The following is a 21,757-nucleotide window of genomic DNA, read 5'->3' as shown; positions in this document are numbered from 1 at the left end:
AACAGTCCAACACTCTGGGACTTAATTTCAAAAAGGGGAATTACACAAATGAGGAGGTTAGTTAAGCAGAAATTAAAAGGTAGAGTAACTAGAGTAAAATCTGTGCAAGCTGCATGGAAACTTTTCAAAGATACCATATTAGAGGCCCAACTTAAATGTATACCCCAAATTAAAAAACACAGCGAGAGACCTAAAAAAGAGCCACCATGGCTTAACAACCACGTGAAAGAGGCAGTGAGAGGTAAAAAGGCATCTTTTAAAAAGTGGAAGTCAAATCCTACTGATCAAAATAGAAAGGAACATAAACACTGCCAAATAAAATGTAATAAGAAAAGCCAAAGAAGATTTTGAGGAACAGTTAGCCATGAATTCAAAAAACAATAGTAAAATGTTTAAGTACATTAGAAGCAGGAAGCCCGCTAAAAAAGCAGTGGGGCCCTTGGACGATAGAGACACACAAGGTGCAATCAAGGAAGATAATGCCATTGCAGAAAAACTAAACGATTTCTTTGCTTCAGCCTTCATCCCATCCCAGGCCTTGGGAAGGCAGTGGACCCCCTTTCCCCATCTGACTGGGGAGGGAGAGAGCAGAGGTGCTGCTCCATTGCTCAGAGGAGCAATAGACACCTGGTGTAGCTTGTTGACTGCTTGTAGCCAGCAGGACACCCTGCTCGACAGACGTTAAAGGTCACTTTTTGTCTCAGGCTCGCAGAGGGACTCCTGGCAGAACATTTATATTTGGTTCCCAATGGGAGTTTTGTGAAAACTAAGGTAAGCTTTGCAAAACCTCGGAGCACAGGAAGGGGCCCCGGTTTGTGTAGCTGGTGAATACAAGTATCAAAGAGGTAGCTGTGTTAGTCTGTATCTTCAAGAACAACAGAAAGTCCTGATGACGTGGGTCTTTGCCCACAAAAGCTTATGCTTCAAAATGCCCATTAGTCTATAAGGTGCCACACGATTTCTTCTTGTGCTTGTAAATAGAGTGTCAGATGGAGGGACTTGCCTTGTGGCTAACCTGGGACTCAGATGACCTTGGTTCAGTTCCCTAGTCTGCTATTAGACCGTAGAATCCTAGGGCTAGAAGGGACCTCAGGAGGTCATCAAGTCCAGCTCCCTGCCCAAAGCCGGACTAACCCCAACCTAAATCATCCCACCCAGGACTTTGTCAAGCTGGGACTTAAAAACCTTTAGGGATGGAGATTCCACCACCTCTCTCGGTAACACATTCCAGTGCTTCACCACCCTCCTGGGGAAAGAGTTTTTCCTAATATCCAACCTACACTCCTCTCACTGCATCTTGGGACCATTGTTCCTTGTTCTGCCGTCTGTCACCACTGAGAGCAGCCTCTCTCCATCCTCTTTAGAGCCCCCCCTTCAGGAAGTTGAAGGCTGCTATCAAATCGCCCCTCACTCTTCTCTTCTACAAACTAAATCAGCCCAAATCCTTCAGCCTCTCCTCATAGATCACGTGCTCCAGCCCCACTCATTTTTTGTCACCTTCCACTGGCCCCTCTCCAGTGCGTCCAACCTCTTTCTGTACTGGAGGATCCAGAACTAGACACGGTACTTCAGATGCGGCCTCACCAGTGCTGAATAGAGGGGAATAATCACTTCCCTAGTTCTGCTGGCAATACTCTTGCCTTTTACGTGACCTCGGCCGTGATGCTTAACCTTCCTGGGCCCTGCCTCTCCAGCTGCAAAATGGGGATTAAACGTTTCTCCCTGTCTTGTCTGTTTGGCATGTGAGCTCCCTGGGCAGGGACTGGGTCTCTCTGCTGAATCCCTCACGCTGGGCCCTGCTCCAGGTGTGCCATGTAACATCTGTCACATTTGCCCAAGCAGGCTGCAGGGCCAAGGAGGGTTTACCCTGCGGCGCCTCCTCCCAGTTGTGGTAGTGGCAGCTCAGAGGACAGAGGAACTGGCCCGGCCCTGCTGAAGTCGTCAGGAAGGGAGGATGCAGCAGCTGGCTCCTTTGGCCTTGTGGACAGGCTGGGGGTTCGAGGAGGCTCAATGGACGCAGAAGCCATGTCGGGGAGGCTGTCCCAGATGCTCCCTGTGCCCCCCAGTGTCGCAGGGCTATTCGAAGGCTATGCGCTTGTGTGCTCTGGTATGTCTGTGGCTAGCACAGCCAGCAGGCAGGGCTGAGCCCATCTGCCCTGATGGAAGCAGGGCCTGTGGCACATTGTTTGGGAATGGCTGGCTTGGCGCAGTGAGAACAAACTCTCGCCTTAGCTGCGCTCTGCTGCAAGGCCAGCCAGGCGCTTCAGCTGCGCCAGGCGCCACAGGCTGGCAGCAGCCTGTCGCCATCCTGCCAGGGAGGAAAGGGCCCTTCGTGAAACATTGCGTCACTCGCGGGGGGGCTGAGGAGTTGAGGCTGGGAACCTGGCGGAGGGCTGGGCCCTTGGCCACGTGTCCCTTTGCCGGGAGGTACCCGAGAGTGAGCTCTGGGGCTGCTGTCCGCGCGGGCGCGCTTGACAAGTCCCAACAGCGAGGTCTGCAGCGTTCTGGGAGCAATCCCGCTCCAGCGAGCCGCTGATTGCTATTGGCAGGCGTCCCAGGACCTCGGCACAAAAATGCTTTGAAGAGGCCAGATGCGCAAGGTGTGTCTCCCTCAGCCTGTGGGGTGTGGAGCGGTGACTCATGGCATCATCGCGTTCGGCTCTGTGTCGGACAAAACCCAGGGGTGTCAGGCACCTCGCTGGGAGCTGGCCAGCAGAGGCTTTTCACTCTTCAGGCTTCCATTGCTCACATCCTAAGCTCTTAGTTCACTGTCTGCTCCTTTCACTGCCTTTGAGAAATGAGTGGCAACCCAGGGCGAGAGCTGCATGGATTCACACCCTGACTGTGCCAGGGCTGCGCGGAAGCGGGTAGACCCTTCACACCTTCACCGTTGTGTCTCGTGTCACAGTGACACTGGGACCTCTACCGCTGGCCAGACCTGCCCAGGAGGCACCTTTGTTTAAGATGCTACGGGATTGTGATGGCCTTTTGCTAGTAAGATTCTTTAAACCCACCTTCTGACTAGATGCTCCCTGAGCATAGGGGATCCCATCTGAGTCAGGTCCAGAGTTTTTTTGCAATCTTCCCTGTTTCCATTCAGCGGCCCCCGGTCGTGGTTTTGCTGAGGTTACGAAACAAGGCTGAGGTCTGTCTGTCTTACGCTGCAGCAAATGAGTAAGACCTGGCTGATCTGAGGAACGTTGATTGTTTCCTCCCTGTGACGAGTGCAGACAGTGCTACGCCTGCCTTTCACAAGGACTGGGGGTTTGCCAGGGCAGCGCGTTGTATTCTAGGGAAGCTCTCCGACGGCGGCAGCTTTTCATCAGTAATTGCAACATTACCTGTCGCTGATTGTCACCTCTCAGTGGGCAGCCCAGGAACACAGGCCCAGCCTGTTTCACTTCCACTCTGCAGCTGGATGGGGAGGCTCCCAGATGGATGTAGCACTAGAGGGAAAGTCATGGGGTAGGCATGAAATCTTCCTTGATCTAGTTAAGCAATGTCCCCCGATCCAGGCCTGCATGTCCACGTCCTGTTCCCTTTTCCACCTACGGCTCTGCCAATATTCTCTGCAATTCTGATGCACAGTGCCTGGCAAGTCCATCCTGAGCTCCCCGCAGAGTTCAGCCCATTCTGCCCCATTCAGATCCAATTCTCGTCTCCCTTTATCCCAGCTCTGATCATGCAGCTGTCTTTTCTCTGCAGGCCCTGGGACCATGCATGGCCCTGCCGCTCCGTCTGGCTCGGGTCTGCAACCAAAATAGCGAGAAGAGCCGGTTTTTCAAATTTGGTTCCAAAATCAAAACCTCAAGAGCTGCAGTGCATGTGACTATGAGACAGTCCATGCTAAGTAACGTCCAGGTTTTAAACTCATTGTAGGATGAAGTCTGCCCCCACGATGCCAGAATAAGGTATTTTTTGCACAGAGAATCTAGGCCTTATCTACTCCGCATGCTTTTAAAGACATTTGTAGAAAAAGGGCCCTAAACGTAACCGTGTCTGTAACCAGGCGTATGGGAACGTGCAATTTTGAGTTGCGCTTCAGTTGCATTGATGTGAGCGAAGTACAACTCAAACTCCTGCTCCACCTGGTCCTGGCTCAACCTCCTGGCCCTGCGTGGCCCCCGTTCGACCCACCAACACTCCCCACGGCCCCAGTTCAACACACCCCATCCTGGTTCAAGCCACCCCCCCACCACCCCTGCCTCCCTGGTTCACACCCCCACCGCACAGCTCTGGCTCACCCCTCCCTCCCCACACGCAGCTCCAGCTTAACTCCACCCCCTGCCCCCTGTAACCCTAACCCACCCCAGACTTAACCCCTTACCCCCTCCCACAGCTGCAGCCTACCGCCAGGCTTAACCCTCCCCAACTGCCCCCCAACCCAGGACTCACCTTTCAACAGGAGCTCCAGGTGCTCCTGCTGCCTCCCCGGCTGCAGAACGTGTGTTCCTCTGGGAAAAAGCTGCTCCCCCCGACTCACGCGAAATTCGAGTTATGCAAGGGTGCGTGGGAACACAACGCTCGCATCACTCGCGGGAGTGCTGTACCACTCAGGTTGTTAGTGGCAGCAAATAGCGTTTTCCAAACAGTGGAAGATTCAGTTAGCTAGCAGAACTTCTGTGCTTGGAGCAGCTTTGGCAGTTTGGGGGAGAACTTTTTAATGTTTTTAATAAGTCAGGTCCTCCCTCCCCCAGGACTTTCCTGGAATTTTCTGACCAGCTGAGCTTCTTGGCGTGTAGCGCACATGTCGCTGGTACGGGTTGATCCTCTCTAATCCGGAACTCTCTTGTCCGGCAGACTCCATAAATGGGCAGGATTTTAGCTGGACAACCACTTATCCTGGGGGTGGCCAAGTTTCCCGCGGTTCCATAAAGTTTGTTTCCAGCCACCAGTCCTGGCCCTCAGTGTTCTGTGCTGTTATTGAGCTGTGATTTATGCCAAACGTCTTCTAAGAGCCCAGTAAGCAGGGGAAGTGTTGGTAATGTGCTTAGACAATACTGACCTGTTCTCCAGCAAATTTTCTCATCTGGTACCAGCCAGCTCCCGAGGGTGCTGGAGGAGAGAGGTTCAACTTGTACCTGCAGTGGTTTTTCTTAGTGAGTGTAGGCCTTTCTCATGTCCGAGTGGATGTGGAGCCCACGTCCTCAAGGGTTTAACATTGATTTTAGTGGGAGTTCGGCTTCTGCAGACCTTTGAGGATCCATGCCAGGGCCCCATCCAGGCGTGGGTCCCATTTTCCTTTCAGCTGCATGGACTAAAGAGCAAAATGAGGACCAGTTCTGATGCTCGAGGGGTCTCTCTTTGGCAAGGGTTCCCACGTTGCTGCCGTGCTGAGCTTCACGAGCATCACATGAGCAGCACCAGAACCGAATCCAGAGGTTCTAACTGAGCAGAGTGCCTCATTGTGCTAGGGGCTGTACACACACATCAAGAGAGGCGTTCCCTGCCCTCCTAAGCGTGCAGGCTAAGTGGACAATGGAGGAGTTGTTACAAGAGGGGAGATGAGGCAGAGAGCAAGTGACTTGCCAAGGGTCACGCAGGACCTGAGCCCAGCTCCTTGAGTCCTAGTTCTTCCCTCCCACGCCCCCCACCCCCATGTCCTGTGAGCATACACCAGGACTGAAATTCTCTCTCGGCCTATCGGGTAGGACGGTGCTGTGCCCTCAGCCCAGGCAGCTCAGACCCTGCTTCCGTCCTTGCAGAAATCTTTCCGACTCTGATCAGGAGCGCCTTTGGGCTTGAGTCCCCGGACCCTGCTGTGGGGGCAGGTGAGTGCCTGAGTCCTGCTGGGGCTCTGCTGCAAGGCCTGGTCATTTTGCAGAGCTCAGACACAGGAGCACAGCTGTGAGACCCAGGGCCAACCACTGAAACCCTTCAGTGCGGCTGCTTGAGCAGACCTGGGTTTACAATGCAGTGTAGACATGCCCACGAGAAGCCACCCGCCACTTCGGCTGTTGGTGCTGGCCCTGAATGCAACTCCAGTTCATGGGAGGGAAAGGAAAAGAACCCAAAGCAAAGAAGGGAGGGGGCAGGCCATGTGAGGAAGGGCCCAACCACTGATCTCTGGAGAGGAGAGAAGAGTTTTCTGTCTGGACACCTGCTTTTGCTTCTCTGCTGCCTGGTGCATGTATGCAATGAGTTTAAAAAGCACCATCGCATCAAAATCAGCAATTAACCTGGCTGCCCTGCAGCACCTGAGCAGAGAGCGCTGTGCTCTCCGAGTGGGTGTGTGCAGGCAGCGGGCTGTATATCCAGTCTGACGGAGGGCGTGCCTGCTCACACGCCAGCCGGAGGAGCCTGGAAAAGGAGCGCAGAGGAGCCAGCTGCAGAAGGACGTATGGCAAGGAGGGATCCTTGAAGTTTAAGCCTAGCTCAAGAATTTTGACTGTTGTGTTTTCTGAAGTGCTGTCAAGTAAAGTTCCACTCCCTTCACTCTCTCTGCAACCATGCTTCACTCTCCGCTGAAAACAGCCCTGGCTTATGAGTGTTTCCAAGACCAGGCCAATTCGACGCTGGCCTTGCCCTCGGATCACAAGCTGAGAACTAGGGGCACGGGAAACCAGCGAGTCCAAGAGCAGGTGATGATGACGGTGAAACGGCAGAAGCAAAAAGCCTCACAGTCGAGCGTCGGTCACTCCAACCGAGGTAAAATCCCAGCCAGCGCGTTCCCCCTCCCTGGGCTAACTCAGAAACCACGGGGGTTGTGTATTTGCAGTCTTTGTAAGTGAGACTCCCTGGATCTCTTGGGTTTTGTCTGTAAGAGACAAGCCATCTGGTTTCCTGGGAATCTCGTGCTTGGATTTCTCTGCCCAGGCAGAAGTGGCAGGAAGCCTTACTGTCTCTAGAAGGGCTAGCACAGGACTAGGAGTCAGGTCATCTGGGTTCGGTTCCTCCCTCTGCTGCTGCTGTGTGATTTTGACCAAGTGACGCCTCCGGGCCTCAGTTTCCCCACCTGCAGAGTAGGGATCATACCCTTTGCGCAGGGATGCTTTGAGGCATATTGGATGCCTGTTTGTGATGTGCTTTGAGAAAGTCAGATGGAAGGTGTACTGTATTAGTCACTGTTTTCTTTCCTGACTCTAACTAGAGTATTGATTCCCAGCCGGGGATGTATTTTCTCAGCTTTGCTTGGTGCGTTTCCTGCAGATTGGATCGTTTGCAGCCGGCTACTATCTGGGCTCACAGCTTTGAGCCCTTTGGGTGGCTCCCTCCCCCTCAAGTCTAGGCTTAGGAACCCCGCCCAGAAGCCGCCCCAAACGTGGTTTTTCGTGACGTCCATGGCAGACTCCATGCAGCCAGCCAGCTGTGCTGGCTTTGAGCAGGGCACAGCATGGCGGCTGAGGGGTGCTCAGACTGGCAGAGAGCCAGCCCCCATGACTCACAGGGGACATTCTGCGCACAAGGCTCGTTTGCTCTAGCGAGCGCTGCTCTGTCCCTTTGTTAGCACTTCGGAGGCGAGGGAAGAGAGCAGGAATCCCCTTTCTCCCCCTGCTCGTTGCTCTAACCTCGCACCTGAGATCAAAGCACTTGATGAACCTGTCCCCTGCCCCGGTCCTTGTTGAAAAGCAGGTCAGCAGCATTGCCTGCATGGTACAGCTGGGGTGCGAGAGCGTCGAGAGGCAAAGTCACTCGGCCATGGTTACCTAGAAAGTCTGTGGCAGAGATGAGAAAAGAACTGAAGAGCTCTCGAGCCTGAGGCAGAGCTGTAACCCCAGGGCTGGCCTTTCTGTGGAGAGCTTTTGCTTCATTGTTCTTGTTTTGGGGAACTGTAGAAATTTCTCCAGTAGTGGAGTTAAAACAACACACACACAACCCCCCGCCAGCCTTTCAGAGCAAAGCCCCCTCCCGCCCCCCGCTTCCCATCTGCATGCCAGGAAAGGCTCTGAGATTGGGCCGCCTACCTCGGTCATCAGCTGTGTTACTCCGGTCCCAGCTGTGCTTGTGATTGACAGCAGCCTTGCTGTCTGGATTGCACTCCTGCTGTAACAGCGGCAAAGCTGGGACAAGTCCTGGGGAGATGCCCACTTGTGATGAGTGCGTCAGGATGAGTGGCAGACACTGAATGAGACATGCAGTGGCCTCAGCTCAACTCTTGAGGTTCTGGACTGGCTTTGCAAGCTCCTGAGAGCCTCATTGCTAATCTGCCAAGGTGCACTCAAATGGGAGAGGGGTAAAATTGGTGCATGTCTCTCAAACGTGCTACCTTACAGCAGTGCTTAGCTGAACATAAGGCTGGCTTCCAGGAAAAAGCCGAGCAGCACGGTGGACTTTCTGGCAGAGGCCTGGATGTTTGTAGGGCTCCATCTGGCTTCCTAAGCCCCATCAGACTATTCCTTTTGCATGCCTACATGGGAGCCGGAGCAGCTCCGTGGAGGAGTTTGTGTATAGAATCCCCTCTGCCAGGAGGGTAGCGTGTGAATCTGTGAAGAGAGCAGACGCAAGCTTTGGGGGGTAGAGGGGCACCGCAGGTGCTAATCACGGAGGATACTAGAAGACTTGGCCATGTGTAAATCTGTTCCGAGCGCTTCTCACTTTCATTGATTAAGGCTTTGTGGTCTTGGGGCCTCAGGGAATAGCAGACAAATCAGGCTGATGGTAGATCTGGAGACAGAAGCCGGGGCTGAGATAACTTTGCCAGTTACTGATGCAAAGCACCAACATCTCAACCAGAGGCAGAAATCTTTGCAGGTGTCTTCCCAGAGCACGAGGTCGGGCTGGAATCTCAAAGCAAAGTCACTTAAAAGGCATTGGATTCGTGTGGGATTTTTCAAGACCCAGGAACACACAGTCAGTCAGTGGAGTCACCCCAGATCGGGTTGATTCTGAGTGAGCGGCTGTCTTTGTCAGGAGCGCCGTAAGAGTGACTCAGTGACCTTCTGTATGGACAGGCCAGTGAATGAGCAAGCCCCGGAGACTGGTCTGCCCTGTCATTGTGGGACAAGTCCCTACAGCTGCCACTGCTGGGGTCGTGTGTGTGGGACATTTATTCTGCCACTTCCCCAGGCCTGTGTCTGTTGCGGCCAGATAGAGAACTTTGTGTGCTCCAGAGCTGTTAGAATAAATATATGTTGATTTTTTTTTTTAAGCTGTATCTGGGCCCTAACATTTCATCCCATTAGCTTTTCTCTTAGCCCAGTGACTTGTGTTTGGCCGAGAGAGGGAGAGAGAGACCAGGACTTTGAGAGGTAGAAAACGCATTGCTACCCATTGGGAGTTTGTTCCAGCGGCTAATCACCCTCCTGATTTCTCATTTGAATTTGTCTGGTTGAGTGGCTGAATTTCCAGCCGCTGCTTCTTGTGCTGCTATCTTCTCCATTCTGGGCACTCCTTCCCTTGCTGCGGTATGGGTTGTTAGCTCTTTACTGGGTAGTCATGGTTCATGCTTGTGGTATCCCTTTGCATTTTTTAAATAGTTTATCTTTACTGCATGGATGAGATTTTCCGGGGGAAAAAAATGCAAAGAGAACGGCAAACCTGTTCCATGGACATAGCTTATCTCCCTCTCTATCGCTACATCAGTCCTTTTAGCCCTGCTGAAAGTGAGGCTGCCGGTTAGGAAGCTGATTAACTTCTGCTGACGAGGGCATTCCTGCAACTCTTCCTCACTGCGACTGCCCTTACTTACATGGGAGTTTCACAGATGGCCGTGCCAGCAGGACATACGGCTTGCAGGAGCAGACCCTAAAGACATGCTTCCTTCATGACATAGAAGTTATTTCTAAAGAAATCAGTGTAGTTCTTGTTGACTTCAGTGCAGCAGCTAAGGCCATGTCTGCATTACCCAGAAGACAAGCCTGCTCCATTGGTAGGGAGGTGCAAAATTGATCTATCGGGGTCAGCAGTTGACCCTGTACTCCTGCTATTGCAAGGAGTAAGAGAAGTTGATGGGAGAAACACTCCTGTCCACCTCCCTCTGTGAAGATGGCCAGGTAAGTCACTTGCAGATAAGTCAATTCTGGCTATGTAGTTGCCATAGCTAGAACTGCATATCTACAACTGACTTATCTGCCTACCGTAGACCAAGGCTATACAGCCTTAATGTTACTTGCATCAGTTGCAGAGAAATCCCGAATTGGACATACAGTACCAGCTGGGGAAACCTTCTAAATTCCAGTCTTGTCTGTCTGAACAGGCTGGCCAATTCCTCTCTGGTGCAACCCCACTATTTACGGTAGAGATTGTCGACCCGCTGCAGAAGTGTTTCCATCAGTGCTGGGCTTGCAGTTTGGTTTAGTGGCTCCCGGTGCCCCTGCCCCATACAAATGGTTCCATGTTTTCTGCTCATGTGCATTTACTCAAGCTGTGGTCCTTCATGTCTTGCCTTGCCCTGCCACAAGGAACCCTCTGACTTCCACAGACTCTGCCGTAGTCCAAGGGTGTGCATTCAAAAGATCCAATAAACGGCCGGACTAAAGCACATGGTGTTCGGTACACACTGAACCATTTGGTTGTAATACTTCTGGTGACCAGTGCAGGATCTTTCCCAGCAGCTAGAAAGCCACAAATGCTCCTCTTTCTCCTTTTTCTACCCTTCGCCATGCCACGTGCCAGGAGATGTTGGCCATCAGCTCCAGACCTGGTGGGCACACCAGCCGCTTCCTCTTGGAAGGGCAGATTACGGGAGACTCACTTTTCTCCTTCTCTCCGGCCAGCTGATCGCCAGTACAAAGTCACTGCTCATGCTAAACCAAAGCATCAGCTGCTTAAGTAGGACAGGACGATATGAAGCTGATGTTTTACGCTGATCCTCCCTTTCTCCCCCAAAATGAATCTTGCATGAAGGCTGAATTTCCCCTCCACTTCTACCAGCCGAAGGCCACAAGTCCAGGTCAGTAGAGAGTGCCAGTTTTGCACCCCAGGCATTAAAACCCACAGCACGCTTGGGGCTGTATTTGCAGCAGGAATTCTCAGCAGCAAAGCCAATCATGAAATCTCGGAGGGGGGGTGGGGTGTCACTAGCAAACTGTCCATGCTGCAAAATTCCTTGAGACTTCAACCCCTGGTAATGAAGCAACAGCAGGAAAGCACCGACACACATCCGGGGGTTATCATTTGTACCACCAGAGGCTAGTCCAAGACCTCCTTGTGCAGGTGCTGTACAAACAGAGAACAGAAGTGTAGTCCCTGCCCCAAGGATCTCACAAACTCCGTATCGCTGGCAGACGGGGGCAGTACAACGAAACACCAAGACCATTGGTCGGCGACCTTGCAACTCTGCTGGCTGGTGGCCTGATTCCATGAGCATTTAGCACTCGGTGCGTCGACGAGCATCAGTCACAAATAGCTTGGGGGTGATGCTCAGCAAGGGAAAGAAATGGTCTTGCAAACGGGAGTTTCCTTATGAAAAAGGAGGGGAGAAAATTGCCCCCCAAACAGCGAAGGTCAGATAAGCCTGTGACCTGTTCTGAGCACCAAACCCTTCCTGTAGTCAGGAGCGTGCAGTGACATAGCTGTGATATGGTTGCACAGAGCAATAAGGGAATGGAACCACGCTCTGCCTCTCCCTTACTTGCAGTTAATGGAGTTTTCTTCTGGCCCTTGTGTTGAAGTGGAGTAAAACAGCAAGTTCCCAGCCTGCAATGCTGCAAGTTGGCTTATTTTTGCTGCACTGTGCAGTCCTTTTACTTAAAGGGCTGCTGTTGTTGAACTCTATGGGAGGCAGGTGAGGGAGGAAGGCGTAGAAGCCCCACGCTGGATGGTATTGCATGTGAGAAGCAGACAAATACAACTGGGGCCCAGGGATCTGTCCTGAGGGCCGACTTTGCTGGAGAATCAGATGGGTTAAACGGATGGTTTAACAGCTCCCCCCTACTCCTTTCCCCACCCCAGCAGTAATGCATCCGCCTGCCTGATTGAAGTCAACATGGGGAATCGTGTTGGGAGTTCATCGGGTGGGGAGGTACCCGAACTGTAGCCAGGAGAGTTTGCCATACACCTGTGCCTTCATGTCTGTCCACGCCCTTTGCCAGCACAGCCTGTAAGGGAAAATTGTTAGAAACTGAAGAAGGATGAAATGAGGAGGGTTATAGAGAAGTTAGCAGGTTCATAGTGAAAGAGGTGCCAGGCCTCAAGTAATTAGGTGCTGGGGCTTGAGCGGTTTTTTATGTTCATGACTGATATGGTAAGTCCAGAGGTGCTGAGGCTCAGAACTGCCAGGCCCAGAGATGCTGGGACTTGGAAACGCCAGGCCCAGAGGTGCCAGGACTCAGAACCACCAGGTCCGGAGGTGTTGGGCTCTGAACTGCCAGGCCCAGGGATGGCGGGGCACAGAACTGTCAATCCCTCTCAATTACCAGATTAATTAATTAATGAACAAATTAAGAATTGGTTCTCGGCAAAGTACTCTCCAAACCTCCCGAGTTGAAGGGACAGTAAAATCCTCTGTCTGGATGTTGGCACAGAGAGGTCGGGGGGAAGTACCCCTGCCAATGCCCATTCTGGGTGATCTCTCCTGCCTCTGCTGAATCAGCATCTCTGCCCCCGTGGCATGCTGCTCCATTCTAGGATGACCAAATCATCCATGCTAGTGCTCTGGCCTACATGACACTTGGCCTGTACCAGTCTCTAGATGCTGGTTAGACTGCAGTGCTCACCTGTGCCGTGTTCTTTCATCACCCTGTGTGGGCGTTATTAATGAGTTAGAAGATAGGAGCCTAAATGCCTTGGAAGAGCTTGGCGTTAGTGGCTGGAAGGCCCTTTGAAGATGAGCAGGTGGGTGTAATCTCAATTTCTATTATTAATACATAATTAATGCATAATTCTAGCAAAAAGCCTTTTGGAGACAATGCAAGAGCTGAAGCCAAGTGGCTGATTGGCATGAGAGGTGCTGGTTTCTAAGATGGAGTAATAAACGAGGTCTATTGTAAAGAGCCAATATTAAGTGGCAGTACATAGTGTGAATGACTGCAGGGCTCAGCCTCGGAGTTTAAGATCAGCATCTCGGAGCTGGCACACCAAACAGTTAAAGACATGAGAGCGAGAGAGCTGGTGAGGAATTTCTAATGAAGCAGGGCTTCATCAAAAATATTTCTTTGTAGAACCTAAAATATTGCATGGAAATATGTGGATCTCACTGAACTTTGGAAGAAGTTGAGGCAGGTTTTGATCAGAAATATGGCAGGTTTCCTGCTGGCTCATCAGGTGGTTTGCTAGGCCACAGCCATCCAGGGTCTGCCACTCTGGGGCAGCCAGCTGTGTAGTCTGGCCTGGGCTGGGACATCAGGGCTTCCAGGCTCCCTGCTTCAGGGATTTTTGGATTCTGGCTTCCTGTGGGTCAGGCTGGCGGAGAGTCTAGAAGCACTGTCAGCCATGGCTGGGCTAGCGACTGCAGAACTTGGGCTTCCAGGGTCCATTTTTCTTCTGGAATTTTCAAAATGAAGTGTGTTCGATTATTTCAAAAATTTTTTTTCAGGTTTCCCATCTGCAGGAGATTTTGAAATTCTGCCTTTTTCTTTCTGAAACTGAACAAATTATTTCCAGAGTTGCTGTTGAATGGAAGTTCCAAATTTGTGACCTTCTGTACCCAGAGTAAGAGGCTAAATTTTCAAAAGTGCCCAATAACTTGGGTGCTCAGAAGAAGATGCTTTGGACTTGACTTTTCAGAGGTGTTGAGTACCTAGAACTCCAGGGGAATTCCATACCTTGACCCCATTGGTGCTTTACGTTTCCCTAAACCAGGCTTCCAAAGTCTCATCTTAGGTACCCAAAATTAATGGGCATTTTCAAAAACATAGATCTTATTAAGTGGCGTACTGTGCTGTCAAAGGTGTCTGTGGCTGCCCAGCTTAGAGGATAGTTAATACTTCTTCAGATCTTTGTTTTTAATGGTCAGTGTGACCTCCTGTAAATCTGTTTTGGGCTTGTGGAAGAACAGGGTAATTGGAGAAGTGAAGGAACACTTCCGTTACCAGAATGTGCCAACGGGAGGTGGATGGGAAGAGGTTTTACACAGCAGGGCTGGCCAGCTGTAGGCTGTTGAGAAGTGCATGTTCTAGGCTGGGTTACGCTGGTTGCTGATTAGAAAACCTGCACGGTTTCTTCATGAGCTGTGAGATTTGGATGAGGACAGAACCGAACCTTGAAACTCCATTTCCACCACCATTAGCTAAGGGCTAGACTCTCTGTCACTTTGAGTCCCAATGAGTAGCTGAAATTTGTGGGACTGGTCCTGGAGCAAGGTGCTATCCAACACAAGAAGAGGTGAGAGAATCTGGTCCCATGAGATAACACACACCTCCTAGAGCTGGAAGGGACCTTGGGAGGTCATCTAGTCCAGTCCCTTGCCCTCTTGGCAGGACCAAGCACCATCCCCTGACATCTACTTGCCCCAATCCCTAAATGGCCTCCTCAAGGATTGTGCTCCCAACCCCTGGGTTTAGCAGGCCAATGCTCAAACCACTGAGCCATCCCTCCCACTGCAGATCTGCTGTCCCTTATTACTTTCCCAGTAACTACTCAAAAAGGGCTTTTAGCTTTATACAGCCAGGTCCATGAAGAGAGGGTACCCCTCTCCCCCACCCCATTTCTGATCGCTCTTCTCTGGTGGCCAATGGAGAAGACTCTGACCCATCAGAAAACAAAGGACTCCATCTCCCACATGTCAGCCGCTTGGGGTTTGACTTTCTATGCCTAATGTTGTTGTTGTTCTGCTTGCAGGCTCCATGTACGATAGTTTGGCTGATGGCTTCAACTACGGGACTTCCCGGGGCAGTTATTATGCCAAAACCCAGACAGGAAACAGCAGCTGGGGGTATCCGGTAAGGTCTTCTTTTATCTGTTCCGTGCTGTTGGGGTGTGCAGAGAGCAGCTGTCAGCATGAGAGTGCATAGGAATGGAGGGCTGCTCGATGGGAGAAGCTAATTTTCCTACAGAGACAAGAGTACAATGGACATCGACAACCTCCAGATTTCCTTAGGTGGTGGGAGGAGGAGGTTTTCCTTTTCCCCAAAAGTGGAGCAGCAAATTTGTTTGGGCAGCAGAACAAGCTTGGATCTCTACAATCCATGGCCTAGGTCATAACTTTTCCGTGCTTCCATGTGGATGGTTTTAGGCCACAGAATCATAAACAATTAGGTCTGGAAGAGGCCTCAGAAGGTCATCTAGTCCAGTCCCCTGCTCAGAGCATGACCAGTCCCAACCACACGGTCCCAGCCAGGACCTCGTCAAGCCAGGACTTAAAAACCTCTAAGGATGGAGATTCTACTGTCTCCTTAGGAAACTACCCCCAGTGGTTCACTGTTCTCCTAGTGAAAGAGGTTTTCCTGATATCCAACTTAGACGTCTCATGCTGCAACTTGAGACTATTGCTCCTCATTCTGTCGTCGCTGAGAATAGCCTGGCTCCATCCTTGTTGGAACCCCCTGTCAGGAAGTTGAAGGCTACTATCAAATTGCCCCTCACTCCTCTGTTCTGCAAACTAAATAAGCCCAAATTCCTCAGCCTCTCCATAGGTCATGTGCCCCAGACCACTAATCATTTTCATTGCCCTCCATAGGACTCTCTCCAAGTTGTCCTCATCCTTTTTGAAATGGAGGCCCTAAAATAGAACACAGTACTCCAGGTGTGATCTCATCAGTGCTGAATAAAAGCAAATAATCATTTCTCTCAATCAGCTGGCAAGGATCCTTCTAAGGCACCCCAATACACCTTTAGCCGCCTTGGCTGCAAGGGGACGCTATTTCCTTGTACCCAGCTTCTGATCCACTGAAATCCCCAGATCCTTTTCTGCAGAACTGCTGCTTAAGCAGTCGGTCCCTGGCCTGTCACAATGCTTGGGATTCTTCCATCTGCACTTGTCCTTGCTGAACTGCATCAGATTTCTTTTGGATTAATCCAATTTGTGTAGGTCACTCTGGGCCCTATTCATACCCCCTCCCTCTGCCATGTGTCTACCTCTCCCCCTAGTGTAGTGTCCTCTGTGAACTTGCTGAGGGTGCAGTCCATCCCTGCATCCAGCTCATTTGGGTAGATTCAAGCTACCTTGCTTCTGACACTGGATCTACTATTTTGCATCATGCTCGTCTCTGCACATAAGGGAAAGATTCAGTGGCAGGAGTGTGGAGCAGCCAATAGATGGGAAAATCTCACCTGGGCTGTTGCCCCACCTGTCTGTCTGTGGAGGAAATGTTGCATCTAGTTAGCAAAGCCAATGGCACTGAATGCAGCATAACCAGTGTGATATATTCAGTACCCTACAAAGCACAGTGGAATTCCCATCCATGGGCCATAGTGTGGAAACACCTTGGGGTGGTGGTTGGCAGCCTGTGGGCTTAGATCTTCCCTCATTTCGGTTTGTTCTTGCTCCTTCTTTAGCTTCCACCATGTTTGCTATCAATGTTGTGTCCTTGGTGGCGGGTGACAGCCGAAGGCTGATCACAGTTTAGATGCTAGTTTGAATCTGCTGTGGTTTGCTTTGTTAATCATTCTTCGTATTCTTTAACCAGCACCAGCTGAGCAGCAAAAGCCCTGGCCATCATGACTGCTGGGGTCATACGAGCTGTGGGCAGTCTGTGTGTATCTGACTTATATGCACCAAGGAAGGGGATGAGCAGGAACCAGCAACCAGCTCCCAGTTCAAATCCAAACTCAAACCTGCCCCCAAATCAGAGCGGATTAGAGTTAGGACTTAGGGATCGAGGTCATGGAGTCTAAGGCCCAGGAGGAAACACCTGGTCGTCTTATCCAACCTTCTGAACCTCACAGGCCACTAACCACCTCCAGCCACCTCCACACCAAGCCCAACCATCAGGATTAGGCCCAAGTATTGCAACCCTCCTCTCTAGTCACAAGGGAGCTCCTGATCCAAAGCTGTTTCTCTCTCCTCCTTCACTGCCTGATTTTTTTTTTTTATTTTTTTTTTACCTTCCCTTTCCCCTCTGCCCAGCTCCTCCTTCCCTCCACAGCATTTCAGCTGGAATTGTTCCCTTTTGTGTACGCGCGCACACACACACACACACACTGGAAATAGCTCATCTATTACTCACTCACACACACACACTAGAAATATCTTATCTATTACTCATGGTGAAGATAATCATTGGGGCATGTTCAGTCTCTTGTAATGAAGGGGAGGCTAGAACAGGCGGATTGGAGGCTACGCACGGCAACGTGTTGTATAAAGTAGGGAGGTGATGCTGCAGTCAGACAAGGAATGAGGCAGAAGGGGAAAGCGCATAGTACAGGCTCAGAAGGGGGTTACACAGCTGTCTCTGGCCACTGCCTAATGCAACCAGTTGTGGTCCTACAGAACATGAGGCTCCTAGGAGCTTTGTGGGTGGAGCTCTTTTACAGGCCTGTTTGCAGAACGCCTTTCCAGGCCCTGGTTGTTCCATGGCAGTGGCTGTAATTCTGGGGCTCTGCTTTGTCGTGCGTCCTGCCTGCAGAAGCACCATGCTATGGCAGACAGTGCAAGCCAGAACGGTCACAGACAGAGGCAGCTTCCCAGCTCCAGACCTTATGCATGTGCTGTGCTTGTGATCCAGCCAGGACTCTGTCAAGCTGGGACTTAAAAACCTGTAGGGATGGAGATTCCACCAACTCTCTCGGTAACGCATTCCAGTGCTTCACCACCCTCCTTGGGGGAGAGTTTTTCCTAATAGCCAACCTGCACCTCCCACTCTGTAACTTCAGACCATTGCTCCTTGTTCTGCTGTTGGTCACCACTGAGCACAGCCTCTCTCCATCCTCTTTAGAGCTCCCCTCCAGGAAGTTGAAGGCTGCTATTAAATCACCCCTCAGTCTTCTCTTCTGTAAACTAAACAAGCCCAAATCCCTCAGCCTCTCCTCATAGGTCATGAGCTCCAGCCCCTTAATCATTTGTGTTGCCCTCTGCTGAACCTGCTCCAGCACATCCACATCCTTTTTATACCGGGGGCCCAAAACTGGATGCAACATTCCAGATGTGGCCCCACCACATCTGTAGTGTAGCTGTGTCCTAACACGCTAGCTTAGAGCATACGATCACATCAACCACCAGGCCTAGGAGCAGGTGCAGTAGATCATCAGCCTGCTGCTTCGGTCCTGCTACGACAGCTCTTTCAGTAGTCCAATCGGTAACGTGCTGTATCCTGAGTTAGATGACCCGTGATGTCTGACATGGAGGCTAACGCATGTCCTCTTGGAAAAGGATGGGTGAGAAGACATCTCCTCCAAAGAGAGTGGCAGCAACAGTGCAGCACCCCCTAGTTTTGCAGCTGGGCAGGACTTCGCTCTGGACCTGGGGTGCACTGGCCTGTTCCCTAAAGGTCTCTTCTTCAGTTATGAGCCAGTTCCCAAACAAGCTCCCAAACTGCAGGAGTCCAACAGGCTTTCAGTGAGGGGCCCTGAGTACCTCAGTCACTTCTGAAGATGGCGCTGAGTCTGTGGTCATACTGGTGACCTTGAAAATGTAACCTCAAGTCTAACCCTGCTCAGATCCATGAAGCTGCACACTGCATCCTGCTGGGGCAACACCTTTCCCCATACTGCATGTTCCCTAGAAGTAGTAAAGGAATGCAAACACTGCCATCCCTCATAGAATCCCAGGGCTGGAAGGGACCTCAGGAGGTCATCTAGTCCAGCCCCCTGCTTCAAGCAGGATCAACCCCCACTAAGTCATCCCAGCCAGGACCTCGTCAAGGACCTCGACCAATACCCCCTGGTTTCAGCTAACTTCAGCCTCTGTCTTCAAGTTCGTTTGAGACTCAATACGAAATGGAAAAAGTGACAATCAAGGAGCTAGTTTTGTTTTTGAGGAGCACTTTGCTTAACTCGTTTCATGGTGCCTTGATTGGAATGATAGTTGGGATGATGTCTTGAAGGTCTTTTGAGCTGGCTGGGCAGTGATGAAAGACATGACATCACTTCCAGTTTTGCACCGAATCCAGAAAAACTGTTGGGACAGTGACTCATTATAATCCATGCAAACCTCAATTGTCTGTCACCAGTGTGTGAAAAGTACTAAAGGAAATCCTCCTCCTACTGTACAGCAAAATACGGTCCCTTCCCTGAAAAACTTGCACTCAAAATATTGTTCGTGTAGGAAGGTGGTCTTGGTGTTCTCACTGGTTATTTAGGAAGTCCATGAAGCTGCTGGTTCACCCATGGTTTGTTATTGATTTCTTTACCTGCAGAATCTACGTTGTCGCTCCTTGATATTCCCTTGCATTTGATTTTACTGCATGATGAACCACAGCTAAGTGTGGGAGCTCAGGTCTCCCCCCGCCCCAGCAGTGGTGCCAATCACTTACTAGTAAAGAGCAGATTTTGATAGCCTCACACCTGCTGCATAGTACCTGCACTTAGCACCGCTGAAACTGGCTGGACTACGTGTGGAATAGGGTGGTCTGCAGCACAAGAGAGTGCATCAGAACCTTGTCCTCCTGTGAGATGCCCTTGGTAGAGGCTAGCGTCCCGGGCTGCATCCCAGATGGTGATCTGTGGTACAATAGCCGTATGTCAATTTCTTCTGATGGACTGAGGACCCATGGTCAGGTGAATGTGGCTCCATCTGCACGTCACACCACGGGCGTGGTGAGTGGTGCCATCTCATTTTGCTGATGGCGCCACAGAGGCGCGCCACGCCGGGGCGGGTGGGGGACTGAGTCATGCGTCAAGAACCTTGAGAGGCCCTTGCAGGCATTCAGCACACCTGCGCGGAGCTTGCATGTCAATCCTGAACCTTGAGGTTGCCACCATCGCCCCATCTTGGTGACCGTGGACCTATTGATAGTAAGAGGTTCAGCCACATGGAAGCCACAGCGCTGAACTGGGTCAGTGTACCAGCATCTAACCTGGAGGATTCTGAAAGGGGAAGGACGCACCAGGAATAGAAGCCTGATGTAACCAGCTGAGCAGAAGTCTCTTTTAGCCCTGTTGTTTCTGCACTCTGCCGGTGTTGCTCTGCCCCCTGAGTTTTTCTTTAAGGTTAATGTTGCAGGGAGACGTTCAAATCAAGAGAAGGAAGTGGGGCTGGCTGGGCCACACGCTCAGAAAACCATCGTCCAGCAGCGTCCACCAAGCTCTCACATGGAACCCTCAAGGAAAACGCAGAAGAGGAAGACCTTGGACAACGTGGAGAAGACCTACTGAGAGTGGAGGGCAACAACTGGGGTGCTCCTGGGCTCAGCTAGAAGTTTTTTGTCTCGAGACAGAGTGAAGCGGAGGAGACTTGAGGATGACCTGTGCTCCACCTGACGTACAAGCTGGTTTAAGGAATGTTGCAGGGAAAGCGAGGTGGTGGTCTGGCAGCTCTAGAGACGAGAGTGCTCTGTGTATCGCTGAATGGTGCATACCCAGCAGCCAAGTGCTCCTTCTCTGCCAACGAGACAGTCAGCTGGCCTTCAAACCGTAAGTCGGTGTCCATGGCCCACTGACACTATTTGGTCTGTCTGCTGGAGACGTAAATTAGTGCCTGCTGGTACGCTAATGAGTAAGTGTACTTTTGTGACCTGTCTCCACTAGAAGTTCCACTGAGACCTCGAACTCATTAGCTAGATGGGAGCAGCTAGTGCAGGAGTAGCAGAGCTCTGGCTACCAGCTTTTTTCCAGCCTTGTTCCCCTGCTCAGGCTGAGTTCTCCACCAGCTCTCTCCAGCTGCAGTGCAGAACGGCCTTAGCTGACCATGGACTATGACCTTCTTATCTCCAATCCTGCACTCTCTCCTCAGGCAAAAATCCTGCTAATTTCAACAGGAGTTTTGCCTGAACTAGGATTTCAGGATCCGCCTCATGATTTGTTGCTACTGAAACATCTGTGGAGGGGACAAAGATGTTTGAGGCGTAGTTATTAAAGAAAACAGCCTCTTGGTTGTGACCCATCCGTCCAGAGCCACGGCCGCACATGTGGCATTTGCTTCTCTGTTCGGTGTAAGCTGGACTGACGCAGAACTAGATCTAGCTTCTCGCAGCTTGCGAAAGAGAAGCGGCTTCCAGCAGCGGATGGGAGGGGATGAGCGTCTCTGGAGGAACAATATAGCTTTGCTGCTTTTGCAAGTGTTGCTCTTGCTATGCTGTTCAACAGGCAGCAGCCACTCCGTTTCACAAGGGTGTTCTCCACCCATCACTTAGGGTGGGACGCTGTCATATTTCATTGCCTTAGCTTTTCCCTCCAGCCTGGGAGAGACGCGGTCTTGACATGTTTATACGGATCGTTTCCTTTTCGCTGTCTGCAGCTCTAGAAATAAACAAGCTGGTGATGGGTTAAAAATAAAAACCCGATCTGGGTAATAAAACAATTGCGTTCCTCATTGAAGAACTCAAGAACACCCAGTCCCCCGGGTGCAGTGGGGTCTTGGAACCAAAAAGCTATTTGGAAGACCAGGGCCTGCTTCTGATGCTGGCCTGCTGTGCAGCCCTGAACAAGTTGCCTTGCTGATCGGTGTCTCAGTTCCCTGTTGGCGAAAGAACGACAACTCCTCCGCTCTTAGCTTTGTGTCTTGTTCTCCATGTATGAAAGCACCATGAAGTGTTGTTAATCTTAATAATAATGACTGTGTGACACTCTGTGACTCAGTTTCCCCATCTGAATAATGGGGATAATGGTACATATTCACTGGGGGTGTTATGTGGCTTAATTAATGGTCCCAAAGAGCTTTGCATTTGTGGGCTGAGGAGCATGCTCTAGACCTGCTTGTTAATTTAGACAGGTGGATTTTACTGTTCCTGAAGGAAAGGCATTTAGGCTCCTGGGCTGATCAGGGAAGTTGTGATTCTTGCCATCTTGCCTTCACAACTCTGCCATTGCTTCTCAGCCCCTTTCCTTGTTGTATTTTTGCATG

General features: G+C 51.1%; 1 protein-coding gene across 1 annotated transcript in view; it reads left to right on the top strand.

The window, feature by feature from the left end:
• The first annotated feature begins 6,449 nt into the window (after positions 1 to 6,449).
• The window catches only part of PKP1 (plakophilin 1), a 54,685-nt gene continuing 39,377 nt past the window's right edge, over positions 6,450 to 21,757 (top strand). The window contains exons 1-2 of the mRNA XM_074977448.1: positions 6,450 to 6,648; positions 14,659 to 14,759. Of these exons, the coding sequence (XP_074833549.1) occupies positions 6,450 to 6,648; positions 14,659 to 14,759 (300 nt within the window). The remainder of the gene's footprint in view (positions 6,649 to 14,658; positions 14,760 to 21,757) is intronic.

The sequence above is a fragment of the Carettochelys insculpta genome, chromosome 26 (genome assembly GCF_033958435.1).
Source record: "Carettochelys insculpta isolate YL-2023 chromosome 26, ASM3395843v1, whole genome shotgun sequence".
In the NCBI taxonomy this organism is placed as follows: Eukaryota; Metazoa; Chordata; order Testudines; family Carettochelyidae; genus Carettochelys; species Carettochelys insculpta.
The sequence above is the reverse complement of the archived record's forward strand: the minus strand, read 5'-3'. Positions and strand labels throughout refer to the sequence as shown.